This window comes from Astatotilapia calliptera, chromosome 6 (genome assembly GCF_900246225.1).
Source record: "Astatotilapia calliptera chromosome 6, fAstCal1.2, whole genome shotgun sequence".
In the NCBI taxonomy this organism is placed as follows: domain Eukaryota; kingdom Metazoa; phylum Chordata; class Actinopteri; order Cichliformes; family Cichlidae; genus Astatotilapia; species Astatotilapia calliptera.
In genome coordinates this window covers 10,694,415-10,712,953 of record NC_039307.1, presented here as the reverse complement: position 1 = coordinate 10,712,953, position 18,539 = coordinate 10,694,415, and the positions used below count along the sequence as shown (strand labels likewise).

Here is an 18,539-nt window from a genome sequence, read left to right as displayed (position 1 = left end):
AAATCACTGCTGAATGAAATCAGGTGATGCATGTGATAAACAGAGGCGAGTAAATAAAAGCAGCACTGGATTTTTATTCCTTTGACAGTTGCATTTAACTTTGTATTAGCTAAAGTTAAAATTTTGCTATGTGTGTTGCCCTCGTTTGTTAGTGAAGTCTCGTTAAGACTCAAGCTTTGCTTTTTAATCTCATGGAGAAAACCAGCGGGTGCGTCATAATGATATGGAGGAAACTTCTCAGTCACAAGGTAGGCCTGCTCAAAAACATCCCCTATTTTATCCTCTTTTGTTTACTCTAATGTTGGACACAACAAAATTAAAATGACTTCTACGGCGTATTCAATAAAGTTTCAAATTATGAAATCATATCAGGAAAGTATTTACTGAGGTCATACAGCAAAAGATTCTATATAGATTGACCTCTATTTGAACCAGAGGAGTCAACCTCTCCAGGCCATTAGAAAGAATGCAAGTTTAAGGCAGTCCTGCATTGGCTTCATTTTTCAGTCCCAGAAGCTATGTCCATCTTTTTTCATACTGCCTATGGTTGAATGGAATGTATTTAATGTGTTTGTTGAAAACTGCTGTTCACTAAGTTTCTGCAGCTCTTAAATTAGTGACAATCCTCTGTAGCTTTGTCACCTCTTTCAAAGTCTTTTGCATATTAATAATTTTACTTACTGGTCCAAAGTGAATTGAAATCTTATGAAAACAAAATTCAAAACTGTTCTTCAAATTTTCATTTTTAAAAAAGTGATGCGTTTACTGTCACAGAATCTAAATCAGTCCTTTATCCTTAGCTTATTTTCTTTTATGGAAATGAAAGGGAATAGTTACTTTATTCAAGAGCTTTCAGAGCATTTATCTTGGATGATTTCTCACTCAGTCTTTTAATTTTAGTGGATTTTAATATTTGCTAATACTGTGGTTCACAGTATGTTTAGTAGATCTGTCCCATCTATCAGCAGAGCCACACAGCAGATCTTGTTTTATTGGCATTTCTGTTAACTTTGAAACTGTTGATATCTGTATCTCAGGCTATTGCATGTGAGTCTACGCTTCGTGCCACATTCCAGCCACAATCCCTTTCTTGTTTCATTATTCCAGCTGCTTTTACTCTTAAGTTTCTGTGCCTTCAAAAATCTAGCATAGATGCCTCTTACACAATCAGGCAGTATCTCATGACTCTCTTTAACATGTCTTGCTCCATTATAATCAACAACATAGCTCCACTTAAATTCCAGAAAACCAACCCTCCTAGCTGAATGAATCTATCTGTGCACTGTTGATTCTGACTCTTGTACTGTTGATGGATACGCTCGACACCAATTTCCAACTTAGCTTAAAGATAGAACCTTTATTGTCCAAATAGGAAACTGCTCATCATCCTCAGCTTCCAATAACTGTGGCGACCCTCAAGGATCCATTTTAGATGCTTTTTTAATTTTCATTTTATATGCTCCATCTATGTACTCCAGCTTCCTCTTCCTCCCACAGTGCAAAGACATGTAGTTACTGAGATTTGGGTTAATTGGTGGTTCTAAAATACCCGTAGTTGTGAACGTGAGTGTAAATGTCAGCCTGTTTCTCTGTTAATTCAATTCAATTTTATTTATATAGCGCCAAATCACAACAAAAGTCGCCTCAAGGCGCTTCATAGATACAGAGAAAAACCCAACAATCATATGACCCCCTATGAGCAAGCACTTTGGCGACAGTGGGAAGGAAAAACTCCCTTTTAACAGGAAGAAACCTCCGGCAGAACCAGGCTCAGGGAGGGGCGGCCATCTGCTGCGACCGGTTGGGGTGAGAGAAGGAAGACAGGATAAAGACATGCTGTGGAAGAGAGACAGGGGTTAATAACAGATATGATTCAATGCAGAGAGGTCTATTAATACATAGTGAGTGAGAAAGGTGACTGGAAAGGAAAACCTCAATGCATCATGGGAATCCCCCGGCAGCCTACATCTATTGCAGCATAACTAAGGGAGGATTCAGGGTCACCTGGTCCAGCCCTAACTATATGCTTTAGCAAAAAGGAAAGTTTTAAGCCTAATCTTAAAAGTAGAGATAGTGTCTGTCTCCCGAATCCAAACTGGAAGCTGGTTCCACAGAAGAGGGGCCTGAAAACTGAAGGCTCTCCCTCCCATTCTACTTTTAAATACTCTAGGAACAACAAGTAGGCCTGCAGAGCGAGAGCGAAGCGCTCTAATAGGGTGATATGGTACTACAAGGTCATTAAGATAAGATGGGGCCTGATTATTTAAGACCTTGTATGTGAGGAGCAGGATTTTGAATTCAATTCTGGATTTAACAGGAAGCCAATGAAGGGAAGCCAAAACAGGAGAAATAGGCTCTCTCTTTCTAGTCCCTGTCAGTACTCTTGCTGCAGCATTTTGGATTAGCTGAAGGCTTTTCAGCGAGTTTTTTGGACATCCTGATAATAATGAATTACAGTAGTCCAGCCTGGAAGTAATAAATGCATGAACTAGTTTTTCAGCGTCACTCTGAGACAGGATATTTCTAATTTTAGAGATGTTGCGCAAATGGAAGAAAGCAGTCTTACATATTTGTTTAATATGTGCGTTGAAGGACATGTCCTGGTCAAAAATGACTCCAAGGTTCCTCACCGCGTTACTGGAGGCCAAGGTAATGCCATCCAGAGTAAGAATCTGGTTAGATACCATATTTCTAAGATTTTCAGGGCCGAGTACAATAACCTCAGTTTTATCTGAATTAAGAAGCAGAAAGTTAGCGGCCATCCAGATTTTTATGTCTTTAAGACATTCCTGCAGTTTAACTAATTGGTGTGTGTCATCTGGCTTCATGGACAGATAGAGCTGGGTGTCATCAGCATAGCAGTGAAAATGTATGCTATGTCTTCTAATGATGCTGCCTAAGGGAAGCATGTATAATGTAAACAGAATTGGTCCTAGCACTGAACCCTGTGGAACTCCATAATTAACCTCAGTGTGTGAAGAGGACTCTCCATTTACATGCACAAACTGGAGTCTATTAGATAGATATGATACAAACCACTGCAGCGCAGTACCTGTAATACCTACAGCATGTTCTAATTGCTCTAATAGGATATTATGGTCGACAGTATCGAATGCTGCACTAAGGTCTAGCAGGACAAGCACAGAGATGAGTCCACTGTCAGAGGCCATAAGAAGATAATTTGTAACCTTCACTAAAGCTGTTTCTGTGCTGTGATGAACTCTGAAACCTGACTGAAACTCTTCAAATAAACCATTCCTCTGCAGATGATCTGTTAGCTGTTTGACAACTACTCTTTCAAGGATTTTTGATATGAAAGGAAGGTTGGAGATTGGCCTATAATTAGCTAAGACTGCTGGGTCTAGAGATGGCTTTTTGAGTAAAGGTTTAACTACAGCCAGGTTGTTAGTCCCGTGTCAGGTTGACGACCTGTTCACGGTGTACCCTGCCTCTCGCCCTGTGTAGCTTCCATCAAGTTTCATTGTTGCTAGAAAAATAGATGCTGTACTTTATGTCCTCCAATTGGGGAAATGTTCCTAGAAGGTACATAACACAACAGTATAATAAATTGGACACGAATGAAAAGCCAGAAATACAGAATACAAATGAGTGAATTGCTAAAAAAAATATAAATTGACTGTTTAGAAAGACTCATTTATCATAAGTATCTGCTGTTCCCCAAAGAGAAAAATAAATAATATGACAACAGTTGGACACAGAACAAACCTCGAATCCCTGGATGATGCTGGAAGTACTGAATGCCCTGTACAAAATGTACTTTAGTCAAAATGTTGAATCTTTTTTTTGAACAAATACATTTGTGAGGAACAGTGTTTATTGACTGAGAGCTAATGAAGTGATGGGCCTCCTGAAAATAAATAAGGATTTTTGTCACCACTGTACACACAGATGGCTTACATAGCTGTGGAAAAGTAACACTCTTGAATATGTACGTGAGCAGGGAAAACGCAGAGGTTAAAGATCATAATCACTACTGTGAAGGATGGTATTATTAATGTAAAGGGCACCTAGATTAATTCGTTCGTTAATGATTATGTCCGAATATAATAACTTAACCACATAATTGTGCAAAGGAAGTAGTGATCTAAAGCCTCGGGGTGGGGGTGTTGAGAGGCATTAAACTATGTCCTTGTTCTATTGAGGCCAAATCCCTGAAGATGAAGTTATTTCACAATCACAGCCACTGTTATTTCACAGTGTGAGCCTATGGCACAAGAAAAAGCATCAACACAAAGACTACCCTGTTTGTTTTATGACATAGACTTAATATAGCCCAGTGGGTCTGCAGCTAATTTATTAAATGTCAAAAATAATCATCACAAAAAATACGGCATGACTAACAGCACCTTAATTTTGTTCCAAAATAAAGCTTTACTATAATGTAATAAATACAAAACACCAATTTTAAATTAGTACTTTAATTCCAAAAAACATTTGTTAAAATCTAAATCAGAACTCATCACACTGATCCTCCAGTTTCATTTTTTCACAGTTCATCCTAGGATGAAGATGCAGGGTTACTTGGATGCACACTTGGATGACGCTTCACACGTTTCTATGCTGCCCTCTGCAGGACAGACACTTTAAGGCAACATGACTTTACAAGTTCTGTTAACAGAGCAGGCAAAGCACTTCAGATGCATCATTTCTCTGAACCGAAGTGAAAGTTGTCACAGAACAGTAACTGGGATAAGACATTAACGTTGCTAACCAGAACTTTACTTTTAGAACATGCTTTAACATACAGCATGTGTTTCTAAGCAGCAGGTCAATCATAATGATTTCAAGGGTCATCTCATAAAACAGAGAAGCATCCTGAGACAAACTCTGACATGCATCTAATTAGAGAAAACACTAGGATTAAAGAATGCTACAGCAGTTCTTCACAGGAATCTTTATAGATTTAAAAAGAATTGTAAGATATCAAGTGGTTATTGAAAATTTTACTACAGAAGCTCTGAGAAGCCAGTCAGACAGAAATAAAGAAAAAATCCAGTGATTTTTAAAAGGGTGGTCTATTTCTTTTTTGTCACTCCTGTGTTAAAGCAACTCATTCTCCTTCCCAAGGCTTCAAATGCAGTCATTTTACACAATACGCACAAAGTGTCCGTTGGCATTGATGTACTGACACACTGATTATGGCATTAGTTGGTGGCTGTCGTTCCCAGCTTGTCACATAAGGATGAACAAACTACTCCGTTCACATCTGAATGTACGTGGTAAGTTTTATTCTTGAATGTAGAGTGTTAATGATGTGAAGGGTCATCTTGTAAAAAGTGTGATCATTCCATAGCAAGTAGTTTTTGATGGTTAGATGTAACCAGTGGGTGATAGCATTTAGAAAAAAAGCAAAAGCTTAGAAATGTATTTTCTTTTGAAATGTGAAGAAGGAAGTGGAAGACACCGAGCTCTGAAATGTGGCGCGAACTGCAGTCTCCTGGGTGACAAACTCGTGACTTCTTTCACATCCCCTTTAACCTCAGAAAGCATATTTTGTCGCCCTTTAAAAGAGGACCCATTATGTCTCAGCACCTAATATTGCCTCAGCCAGTGCATAAAGGGACAGATGCCAAAAGGACACTTTATGGGTATCTCTGCAGCACTAGCAGTAGTGCTTTATCTGACACCTGTGAATGAGAATGTATTGATTTATGACTTAAGAACAGGCAGGAAAAAGAAAAAAAAAGTGATATTCTATATTTAATATTATTCATATGGGAGAACAGATGAAAGAAAACAGACTGTGTTAGAAGGTAAAACTGTTTTGGGGTTTTTGGGTTGTTTTTTTTGTTTTTTTTTTAATCTGCCCCAAATTCACAATGTGTTTGTACAGTACGATTTTTGGTCAAGAGGTTGTCCCTGTGTTTTGAATGGAATATAAACTCTTATGTGAGAATGAGTGCAAAGAACAGTAACACTGATGACTGTATCAGATAAGAAAAGGTGGTGATTTAGACCCATTTTACTTCAAGTTAAACCCAACACACCCCTAACGAGCTATGATGCATTTCTATCCAAAGGAAATTCATAAAAGTAATGTTAGAAATGTGCCAACACACAATGTAAGTGCCTCGTGTTTATACTAAATGCTGAAATTAACATGAGGGCCTTTAGTTTTATTTATAACATGGAATAGAGATACCTCTAGTGGCCAAAATTAGTACTGCAAAACACTTTTCCCCCAGTAAAATAACAAATTAAGAAAGATTACTCTGGCAAAAGAAATTCCAATTAGTCAAATACAGGAGAGTTAAGACTTTAGATAATGTGCAAAGCCCTCAATTTGCCACGAGGGCTTCTGCACAAAACAGCCTCTATCTTCATTAGGATTTTAACAGCCTCCTCCTCTGGTTCACACTTTCTCCACTAATTTCCTTCTCACTTAGAAAATGCAGCATTAGCAAGACTGGTCCTTATCTTCTCTTGATCTGAGAGTGAAATGCTAACAGAGGAACCAAGTAAAATACAAAATATCTGGTAAACGATAATGTAACTTTAACCTGCGAAAAGTCGATTTCCAGTTCTAAAATATAAATTAATCAACAAGGAAGATAACAAATAAATCAGTACCAAGAGTACAGCCCACATGGTTAACGTTGGTTGGAATGGTTATTATGGAATTACGTAACAGCTTGTTTAGTCATGCTTCAGTAATGGCTTTGGTATTTACTGTTACGGTCTATCAGAGTCACACTGAGGACAAGGCCGTGCTGGGTTTGTTTTTAAGCTTCATAAGTAGATTTTACAATTCTATAAATCCTAAACATGTCTTGGTATAATATGATAACAATCAACGGTTAGAAAAGGACTTATTTAAGCAACAATTCTTAATTCAATTATTACAATCACGTACCCATCTGTAGCTAAAATGATCATGGATATCCATTAATTTTATTATCTGTCATTCTAATAACCCATTACAGACCTTTTTGATTAAATCATTTCTAACTAATATCATATCATTAGTATTTATGGATAATCAGAAGAGGATTAGCTCCTTACTGGAAGTTGGTGCTCCAAATAAAAAAAACAATTTAACTACTAGCTGTAATGTAGAGGTAGAGCTAAAGGAGAGGGAAAGCATACACAAGCCATAACAAACTGTGTGTGTCTTCCTTCCTTCCCTTCTTTCCTTTGATGAACAGCAGAGTGACTGTGGGTGTAGTGATAGGCAGTAAGGGTGGCTTAAGAGCGGCTGGTCAGAGGGCAATCAGGAGATGATACGAATGCCAAAGTGTTTCTTGAGCTGCTCAAGGAAGATGAAGGTGAGCACTGTGTGGGGAATCAAGCGGATTCCTGCAGGAACAAGTCCCTGTAAACAAAAGTTACCAAGAGATTACTATTTGCAAGTTTCCTCTAACAAATCTATTCAATTAGAGCTCCTACATGAGATTAGGCAATAAACTAAACAATGCTTTTAATATTTTATTTATTATTTTTGTAAGGGTATTTCTTTTTTCTTATTTTAATTTCATGGAGGTCACAGGTACAGATGAGGCTGTAGATGAAAAATAGCTTCTTGGTGATCTCAGTCATTTGCAGCAATCTTTATTCATCTTTGCTGCCCTGTTGAATAAACTAATACATAAAAATGTTGCAGTTTGTGTTTATGCACAATGCCAACGTCATCAACAATTATCCCCAGCAACAACAAGAATAAGCAGTACTGTAAAAGATTATCTGCCCCCGCATCCACCAGATCTCAGCAACATAATCAATACAAGGCCCTGAAATGATGAAATGCACGGAAGTACAGCAAGTAGAAACCTGAAAGTCTGTCATGTCTCTATATCCTCTGGTAGCAGCCATTGTTAACCTCAGCTGCTGTAGGTCAGTGGTTCCCAAACTGTGGCATGCGTACCACCGGTTGTACATGGGCTCCCTCTAGTGGTACGCGGGAAGTATCCCCCCAAAAAATAAGATTAAATAATATGCCATGTTCTGACTGAGGGATTTCTGAAAAATTTAAAACGTAGACATTTCTGAGGTTGATAAAGTTTATTTCAGGTCATACAACCACCTCTAAAATGTTTGTTTTAAAAGAGAGTAAAATAACTGAAGTGATACATTTAGGTTTTAAATGTATTTTGTTTTGTGTGTCTTTTACCTTGTAAAATGCGAGTGGACCCAGTTTGGCTGTTTCTCGTAAGCAATGCATCACCCCCTGAAGACAGAGACATTAATTAAAACTGAATACCAGCAAATACCAGGATTAAGGGATGAAAGTATGAGAAATGAAAAAGTGATAATGAATGATCCACTCACTTTATACTCTCCTTTTGAATTCATCAGCCTCGTCTTCAGTACGTCTAGAGGCTGACACAGGAATGTAGCACAGCCTCCCTGCAAATGATGTAGATGCAGTTCATATGAGTGAAGATCAATCAACAAAAATGTGAGTGCAAAATGTCTGTGTGATCAGTTATCAAGATCGTGGTAGTCTTGAGAGCTTGGAAAAGGAAGCCACTGAACTCTAACTTGGTGAAGACACTTCACTTCTTGGATGAAGACATTTTGCATCTTAAGATAAAGGTTCGTTCAGTTTTAAAAACTGACAAAGTCCACTTACTTACTAAAGCTCTCAAGACTTTATACCAACTGAATTAGACTAAAATAAAACCAGATACTTACCGCAATGAAGCTGGAAAGAAAGTGTGTGAATATGTTATCTCCCATCATGCCTGTTCCTAACACCAGCTGCTTGGCTTGGTCATAACATGCCAACTACAGAAGAAGAAAATAAGAGGAAGAAAATGAGTGTTAGTGTAAAAAGAAATAATGTGCCCTTTCTGAATTTCCTACCACTTTCGAATTAAATAGTTGGCTGCAATTTGGATTATTTAAAACACTGTTTGCCCAAAAGATAGTGACATCCTAGAATTTAGTTTTACAAAAAACAAACAAACAAGTCCAAAATACAGTCAAAAATGTACATTTTGAGTTTGGCTCCTCCTAGTGGTAGTACAAGAAAAAAAGACGATGTCAACAGGTGGGAGTGTTGAGTAAAAATATTAAGACAGCTGGCTGTAACAGTTACACAGCGATCAGTCATGCTTGGAGAATGCAATGTAACAAGCACAGCATGTTGTCAAAATATTCTTGCTTTCTTCTTACACTCTATACAACAGAAATGCTGCTTGATGTTTTGCTGCTGCAGACCTTCAATGATCTGTCTCGAACATAAAATGTACTTTATGTAAGTCATTTTCTGACTTACAGTTTACATTTTTCTGATTACACTTTTAGAATAATTAGACGTGAGCAGTTAGAACAGCGCTACATTGCTTTTTGAATGTTATTTAAGTGAGAGTTACAAACCTTTTCAGCCAGAAAAGAACAAATGGGGTCCACTGTATGACGAAATATCCTTTTTACCTTGTTACTTTTAATTAAAATCATTCAGAAATGTTTATGGTTGTGCTACTCTGACATTAGAATGCATGCAAATTGCTGGACAAAATTATTTCAAGTATCTAAACAACTATCAAACTTTTCATAGTTACCGATTTTGATTATTCCAACAATTTAAGTCATGTCTGAATAATTCATTTAAAATTTTTGATCAATTAAGCACCAATCTTAACAGTTTTTTTTAGTCCCTTGACTGTGAAAGAATATTAATTAAATGCAGTGAAAATACATTTAAACTGAATTTCACATAATAGACTCTTCAGATCACAAATCGACTGAATGATTTTAAATACAAATAATGTCGTCTATCAGGAAATAAGAATATCACATCAATAACCCACCAATATTAAAATAAAAATTAAAATAGATGCAAATCGCCCATCATTGACCCGAGAACTATTAAGGTCTCTAACATTTTCAGACATTGTGATAATTGTTTAAAATTGGTATTGTTAAAAAAAAATACAGACAATGTTTCCTGATAGGAAATTGTAGCCTGCGAGCACATTTGTACTACCGTAACTTGCCTGTCCCACAGTAACCATTGCTCCTCTGCTGGAGGCCATGGAGGCTCCTGAAAAGAGTTTCCTGATGCCCTCTGCATGACAGGATAGAAATCAGAAGTCACACGTGATACCCGTGAGAGCTAAACATGAAGCTATAGTATATCCCATTTGGTATTTACCTTCTCTGAAGACTCTAAAAAGTCCATCAATGGCGTGTTTGTAGCTGGAGGAAAAAAAAAAAAAAAAGCATTAAATTAATAAAAAAAACATTCAAGCCGAACTTTTTAGACTATGAGTTACAACACTCACTTTCTCCTCAGTTCTGGTGGTAGTTTCATGTCATTCTGCATCCTAGGGACAAGCACATTTCATATATTCTGATTTCAATAACTAGTGATTGCAGTAATTTGGATACAGAACTGTAACTGTATGTTACCTGACATTCACCATGTCTGCAGGGGTCCCAACAAACCCACCAGTGAAACCTGTTGGCAGAGAAACCTTGTTGGAATGCGTGTTTGTGAAAGCCCGAGTTATAGAAAAAAGTAACAAAATATTTATGTGTGTGTGTGTGTGTGTGTGTGTGTGTGTGTGTTTTAACTCCATTAAACTTATAAACAGTTGGGTCCTTAGGTAACTGACCACTGACCCAAACTGTAAAAGCAGTTTTCTTCTGTTTCTCAGCGATTTCAAACAATAAAAGCTTTTCTCCTAATACATGTTCCAACCTCCAAAGGCTCCCAGCAGGACCTTCTGGTAAAAAGGCATGGGGCCCTGGTTCGTGCTGCCCATCATGTCCCTCACTGTTTCATAGATGGCAAATCTGGTGAGGGAATATGACATCTGACAAGAGAAAGAAAACAAAGAAAAAGACAAGAAGAGAAAGAATTCTTTATTTAATTATTGAAAATTTTGTATTCTGGTTCTTTCCCCCCTTTTTCTTTTCTGTTTTCTTTTGTAAATCGACTAGTACGTACGTACGGACGGACAGACCTACCTACCTACCTAAAGCAAAGCAGTTTTAAAAGCAGCCTTTACATTAGTGAACTTTCATAAATTCTTCATTTATTATGTCCCAAGTAAAATAGTTCAAACCTTTAGTTTGTTTTGTTTTTTTCATTTTCAGGATTCACATAGGACTGATATCAGGCGAGTCAATCAGTAATCACATGGTCAGACCACCATTTAAGAGTTTTGACAGTACAGAGAGGTGCTAAGACCTGTGGGAAAATGATACTGACATCTCCATGAAGTTTGGCAACAGAAGGAAGCATGAAGTCCTCTAAAGTCCTTCTGCTGATAAAACCACGAGCAACACCAGCAGATGACATGGCACCCCAAACCACCACAGACTGCAGAAACTACACACTGGACTTCAAACACTTTAGATTCTGTCCCTCTGCACTTTCTCCAGACTGTATGACCTTGACATAAAACAAGGAAATAAAATGAAAATCACTTTCATCTGTAAAGAGTATTTTGGACCGTTAAACCAAAGTCCAGCTCTTTTTTCTTTATCCCAAGTAAGATGTTTTTGACACTGTCTCTGGTTCATGATGAACTGTAGCTCCATTCCTGAAGATGTTTGTTCGTGGTGGCCCTTGATGCATTGACACCAGACTCAGTCCACTCCTTCTGAAGCTTTTCCAAGTTCCTGAAATTACTTTTCCTGGCAATCCTCTCACGGTTGTGGTCATTCAGGCTGCTTGTTGACGTTTTGATACCACACTTTCCCCTTCTAGTCAACTTTCTATTGATCAATGCATCGACACAGCATTCTGCAGCCAGGCTTTGTCACCTTTGTCAACTGGACAACTGTCAAGTCAGCAGGTTTCCCATGACTGTGGCTGAATGTGATAGAGTGCACAGTACTACTACTGTTTAAATTTACACAAACTCTAAATAAAATACGCTAATAATTTGAGATAATTTGGATTTCTGATTTTTATGAGCCTCTATCCATAATAATTAAAGTTAAAACAAAAATATTTGAAATATTTCTCTTTATTTGTAATGGATACAGATATTATAGTTTATTTTACTTACATAAAACATTTTCAAAATTGTCTTGAACTTCATAATTACTAATTCATTTAAACATTTGGGTGTATTTGGTATGGCTTAGGTGCGTGCGCCTTTAATTACAGGGTGGTTGAGAGGAGAGTTTAGTTCACTTACGGTCTGACAGGATTAAACTTGAACAACCCTTTATTGACAACTCTTCGTTCTCACCGTGGTCACACCTCTGCAACATTTATAGACTTGCAATTCACCAGTGACGTATTTGATCATATCCTGCTGCAATAAACCAGTTATTTTATTCATCAACCACAGTTAACTTCACATAATAGTCAGCACTACAGTGTAGTAAGTTCAAATAGTAACATTTTTAATCTCAGTACTATGCATGTGCTACAGGTACCAAATTACATGCTTAAAGTAAATGTCTCACTCTGTTTTAGTGAGAGAAACAACCAATGAAGAAAACAACACACACAAACACACAGAATCCTATGGTATGCACACAGGCACCCATACCTGTCTACATAGTGAAGCAGATAGACCACTGTATAGAGCCAGGACTCCGTCGTTCTTCACCACATGAACAGCCATTCCAATCATCCTCTTCTTTACCTCCTGCTGCGTCTGTAAGTGTACCTGGACAGACAGTCATGAAGATCACACAGTAAATACACAGCAAATAATGAAGAAACTGATATAATGTGTGTCTATTGTGGCTGATACAGCAACCTCACGAACTTTTAGTTTTACAGAACAACTTGTACCACAAGGGGTGACTCTGTATAATCTGAATTCTCTGGTATTAGTAAAGCTCTAAAACACTCACCAAGCTCTGATGAGACAGTCGTAAGAGGAGGATAAGTCATGATAATACGTGCAATTTAGGCAATCATAAAGAAGTTTTCCAAATGTGTTACCAAGATATACTTGTTTTATTTTTCTTATCAGAGAAGGTCAATGGTCCAAAATGTGGCTTTAATCCTATGTTATTACCAAGATTACACCATGAAGGTCACTGAGCCTTCAAATGAAACTGTTGTCAGTGTCTACTGCAGTAAAATAGATGTATAAATAGTTATGATTCCTTGAGTCGCTTTTTTGTTTAATCACCATCCTGCTGGTTTACACTGACAGACTGTTTTTAAGCACAGTTCAAGTCAAATGGGAAATTTAATATTCATTTCCTAGTTTTACTTTGGAGCTCTCAGTATCTCGTTTATCACAGCTTTTCAAAGTATCAGCAGTGACATGGAGAACTACTGACAGTCTGTACTGAATTCTGTTGGGTTGGGCTTAGGACTCTCTGTAAGACAGCCAAGTTCTTCCACCCCAAACTCTCTAATCCATGTCTTTGTGGACCTTGCTTTGTGCACTGGTGCGCAGTCATGTCTTGCTGTTCTAAACTCTCCCACAAAGTTGGGAGCATGAAATTCTCAAAATTGTCTCTTTATGGTGAAGCATTAACAATTTCTTTCACTGGAACTAAAGGGCCGAGCTCCACTCCTGAAAGGCAACCTCACACAATAATCCCCCTTCCGCCAAACTTTATACTTGACACAATGCAGTCAGACAAATACCGTTCTCCTAGCAGTAGCCAAACCCAGAGTTGTCCATCAGATTGCCAGATGGAGAAGAACAATTAGTCTCTCTCGAGAAAATATCTCCATTGCTCTAGAGTCCATTGGCAGCATGCTTTACATCACTCCATTCCATGCTGCTCGGCCAGGGAAACCCATTCCACAAAGCTCTCTACGCACTGTTCTTGAGCTAATCTGAGGGCCACATGAAGTTTGGAGGTCTGTAGCTATCGACTCTACAGAAAATGACAAACCTCTGTATACTATGCATCTCAGTATCCATTGATCTGGCTCTGTGATTTTATGTGACCTACCACTTTGTGGCCTGAGTTGGTGCAATTCCAAATAGCTTCCACTTTCTTACAATACCACTAAAAGTTGAACATGAAATATTTATTTTTTGACTGGACTTGTTCCACAGGTGGCAGCTTATCACTGTATCACCCTGGAAGTCTCTGAGCTCCTGAGAGCAACCCATTCTTTCACAACCGTTTGTAGAAGCAGTTTGCCTGACTAGGTGCTTGATTTTATACACCTGTGACCATGGAAGTGATTGGAACACCTGAATTCAATGACTTGTAAGTGAAAACTTTTGGTGTAGTATTGGGGTGTTAACTGCACAAGCACTACCCCGGCTTAAGCTGAGTTAAACTGGACTCGACAACATTTTGCATGTTTCTGGAATCTTATTTTTATTATTTTAAGCATGGCTGCACTTGAGGAACTTTTCCATTCTGTTCCTTGTTTATGCCAACACTGCTGTACGTGCTTTGTCCTCAGTGGTTACTATACTTAAGCTATCAGTGAACCAACACGCATTCACAAGCCAAGAAACACTTGTGCACACTCATCGTGTTGAAATATTACACCAGGATGAGGTGATAAGAGTCTGGCTAAATTATTGTCTTTTTAGGTGAGGTCAGAAAAATCTTGTTTAGCAACTCTCCAGTATAGGTTCAGAAAACAAAAAACAGTTTATCTGATGGTGTAATAGATCTCCTGATTAACACACATACAAAAAAAGTATGCTGATAGGGCATGACCAGGCAGTTTTCTTATTTGACGTGGGTTTGGTGATACACGTCATTCCTAAATGCAGATGTCCTGCTGTTAACGTTTATGGAAATGTGGTTTGTTGGTATGCGTTGGCTTTGTAAGTTGCAAAGTCGCAAACTGCCTTAATGTTGGGTTACAAACTACAGAATAAACCCCCAGTTCTTTTGTGTATGATATGCACTAATTATAAGCGTATCCTTTCTTTTCTTTATCCAATGACAGCTCCCTACAAAACCTATAAAGTTGTTATTATGGTATTTAACTCGTGGGGGAATGAAGGTTATTACAGAGGAGTAAAGATGACATATTTAGGCTGCAGTGGAACACCGCTCAATGCTCTGAACAACAGACTGAATACTTTAAATCTGTTTTTATGCTAAAAGATAGCAAGACAAGCAGTGACAAGCAAACATGGAATGCGACTCACTTCAACCGTATATCAAAAGTAAACAGATTCAGTGAAATTCACTTTTGTTAAGTAAACAAACAATTCTCCCACATGGGATCCAATTCACTCTGACACAAAGAATAACAATGGAGCAAAACAGCATCACCATTAGCTTTCAGAACACACCCTTTCATTTCCACAACAAGGAAATAAGCTGCAATTACTTGCCCTCAGTTTATGGAAATAACCACAGTACTGTATACAACACAATAAAAACTTGCACAGTCACTCTATTGTCTCACAGTGAAATCACTTTGTTGTTCACTAATGTAGACTATCATGTTAGACAAGAATAGCTTGTCAGTAATAAATCTCAAAATCACCTTAAACTAACTAAAATCAGGTTACTAACAAAAACCCCACGGGGGACAAATGTTGACTACTTTTTTATCATTTCCCGAAAACTAGTCCTTGAGGCAACTTTTGTTTTGGTTTAGCACTATATAAATACAATTGAACTGAACTGAACAGAAGCATCTATAATTTATGTTTTAAATAATACTTTTAGAGGTCAAAGGTTCATCACTGTCATGAAAGGTGCCTTGATTTTTCCTCTGCCATAAACTTGTATTTTAATCTTTCCCATAATTTGTGTGCCAACTACGAAGATGAAGCTACACTTCAAAAACATCTCCAACCAGTTCACAAGCTAACACACATAGAGCACTTCATGGCATTTTTTGCAGTGGGGTAATTGCAAGCCTTAACTACATAATTACACACCACAGGACTTCCTGAGGACCAGTTGGCCTTATTAGGCTCACATGCTGCTTTTTTCTGTGCAATCAAAAGGGAGTAACATAAGAAAGAATTTGAGTAATCTGTTAGAGATGTACAAATTTACTTCTCCATGCAGCAATGTGACGAAATCAACAAGAGTGAACAAGCATGTCCCTGCAAACACTCACAGATCTGCATTCTCCACCAAGGAGAGTATGTGGCAAAAGTTTTTTTTATTTTTTTATTTCTCAGTGTGATTTAAATTGCACTTAATCTATTGATATCCGAACATACATTCTCTTCCATTTATCCATTTCACACTTGGGGCAGCTGGAGCCTAACTCAGCTACCATAAAGCGAGAGGCGGGAGTATCCCCTGGACTTAATGCCACCCTGTCGTAACACCACTTTTTTTATAATTTTACTCAAGTAATCAACATGTTTTGCTAATTAGACCTGTATATCCTAGACTGGAAGTCTAGTCCCAACTTATCTTAATTCATAAGTCATATATGTGTCATGAGTGGGCCTGAACAATAACGCCACTCTTCTAAAATTTGTCATAAAAATAAAAAGTATAATTTATCCATTTACAAAACAATTAGCAGCCTGAGATAAATACAATTTCCAAAATATATTTCAGTTTTCCACATTTAATGAGACTACTGTCACTGCACAATGCTTACAGTTTACAGATGACAGGAACAAAAATCTTCACATGTAGTTTTTGTAGCTAATCAATAGTACGTTTTTATTTTATTTTAATCAAGCTTTTTAAATATTGTAATACTTGAATTTTCATCCCATTTTTACTCCTGTAATTAAGCCCAACATCTCCGCCGAAGGGTTAGCAGTACATTTAAATGAAACATTGGGGTAATCGATGCCTTCACTGCAGGTTTCACACTTTAAAGACTCGTTCGATGGGGCAAGCAATCCGACGGCCCAGTTCGGGCTCCCAGACCGGATGTTTAACACATCTGTCTTCGACCATGGTACCTCGAAGTCTGTCTGTCTTTAATAAAGGCTGAAGGTGTGCAGCTTTTGAAAGCACAGAATGATATCTGAAAACCACTCTGTGATGAGCTATTCGCGAATAACTAATATGTCATGTTCCCCAGTACTGCCTCTGGGAACAGCTGTACCCATGTGTCAAGGCCTGCACACGCGGCGGAAGGTTACTGTGCCCCTTACGCCGCTCACCTTAAGGAGATCCAGAGGATGCGTGCAGCAGGCGGCTCCACATGATGCCAGCCCACCGAAATACCACCGCGACATTCGTTTTTCAGTCATGCTACCAGGCTCTGCTTGTCCCGTGCAGATACAGCGGTTACTTCCTTCCTGTCAGTCCGACTCGACACGCTGTCCGGCTGCTAGGGTGGCTTCGTGGCCTGCTGGGAACAGCTGCTGTATCTCTGGTGGTCTAGAGGACACGGATAACCTCGTTAATCTTCAAACATTGCGATAAGGGCCTGCGCTAAGGACCGGGGACTTTGGCAGCATCGCGCACACTCGCGCCACATCTCTTCTGTGTTTTGGTCTCGAGCTGAAGCGTAATAGGAATCAGTAGTTCTCAAGAGAAGAGGAGCACAGCCAATTGTCAGTGAGGACGGCGGATCTGCCTACTGTCCCCGAGGGTCGAGATCCAAAGGTCGACAGCGGTATGAGAACGCTACAGCCCCCGACACAGCAAAAACTCACATAGCCCACTTTTGCATCTATGAACTGTCACGCTTTTTAAAGCGACAGGCGTCCTCTGCGCAGCTGCAAACAAGACGAAGTGTCGCACTGTCCCTTTAAGAAGACAACTGTCGACATTCTCACTCAAGCGGTAACGAGCCATGAAAAAAAAAAGAGTTTGGTGATGGATACTGTTCATATAAGACAACGTTTTATCACGCGAGACCACTTCAGGTGATTAAAAAGTGTAATTTAGTCATGCAGGAGGGGGTAGCATGTCCAAACACGTGTCTCTGAATGGTTGTTTGGTGTTTGTTTGTTTTTCAGACAATTAAATATTAATATTTAGAGAAAGAATACGCTTAAAGGACTGTAAAATAAACGAAATATAAGTGAGGCGTAGTGTGGGTAATAGCAGGCCTTAACATAAATATTTAATCCCTAGACAGATAAATATTACCTTTGGTTACTTCACCCGTTGCCTACTGATGGTGGTCAGAGGGCTCGGTGGCGCCAGTGTCCGGCAGCCTCACCTCTGTCAGTGCGCCCCAGGGTGGCTGTGGCTACTGAAGGAAACGGTTTCCAAGGCCTACTCCGTGGATCGGCTTCCTCCGAGGCGTGGACGTCTATCAGCAGAGAATGTACCTTCACCTATCAGCAGAGAATGTCCCTTAGTCTGTAACACAGTCAAATATATTCTCAAGTAATATTCAAGCATGCCATTCAGCGTGTTAGTACGAGCTCGGGAGCAGCTTGGGAGAACAAGAAAACAGAGACTGCTTTAGATTGTCTTCCCAAAGTGACTCAACTTTATTCACAAGTACAACAGTTTATATAGAGGGTAAAATTCATGAGACAGCAGATTTATCAGTTTAAACCAGTACAGACCAAGATAAGGCAGCGTCTTCCTGCCCTTGGGTGAAGAAGCATCCTTTGTGTAGTTTATCAGTTCAGCTACAATTGTGATTATCTCAGCGACATATTTTCAAGGCACAAAACGAAGAGTTCTTTCATTAGTGAAATCTGAAACAAACCATTTGGCCTTCAACAGGCGTCTCCTAAAAGATTAAGAAACTAATGTAGCTGAGGGAGTGATCT

The 18,539-nt window shown here is 38.7% G+C and overlaps 1 protein-coding gene across 2 annotated transcripts; it reads right to left on the bottom strand.

The window, feature by feature from the left end:
• Positions 1 to 4,423: 4,423 nt before the first annotated feature.
• slc25a10b (solute carrier family 25 member 10b) lies at positions 4,424 to 17,933 on the bottom strand. Of its 2 annotated transcripts, XM_026170249.1 has the most exons (12): positions 17,902 to 17,933; positions 16,965 to 17,184; positions 12,477 to 12,596; positions 10,667 to 10,781; positions 10,375 to 10,423; positions 10,248 to 10,289; positions 10,118 to 10,161; positions 9,960 to 10,030; positions 8,653 to 8,745; positions 8,287 to 8,364; positions 8,129 to 8,185; positions 4,424 to 7,333 (listed from the first exon to the last, which is right to left on the bottom strand). In XM_026170249.1, the coding sequence occupies exons 2-12, from the start codon at positions 17,052 to 17,054 to the stop codon at positions 7,232 to 7,234; spliced, it is 861 nt and encodes a 286-aa protein (XP_026026034.1). In that variant the 5' UTR covers positions 17,055 to 17,184; positions 17,902 to 17,933; the 3' UTR covers positions 4,424 to 7,231. The 2 variants fall into 2 exon arrangements, with proteins under 2 accessions (XP_026026034.1, XP_026026033.1); XM_026170248.1 differs by lacking the exon at positions 17,902 to 17,933 and having other exon boundaries at positions 16,965 to 17,876.
• Positions 17,934 to 18,539: the final 606 nt, after the last annotated feature.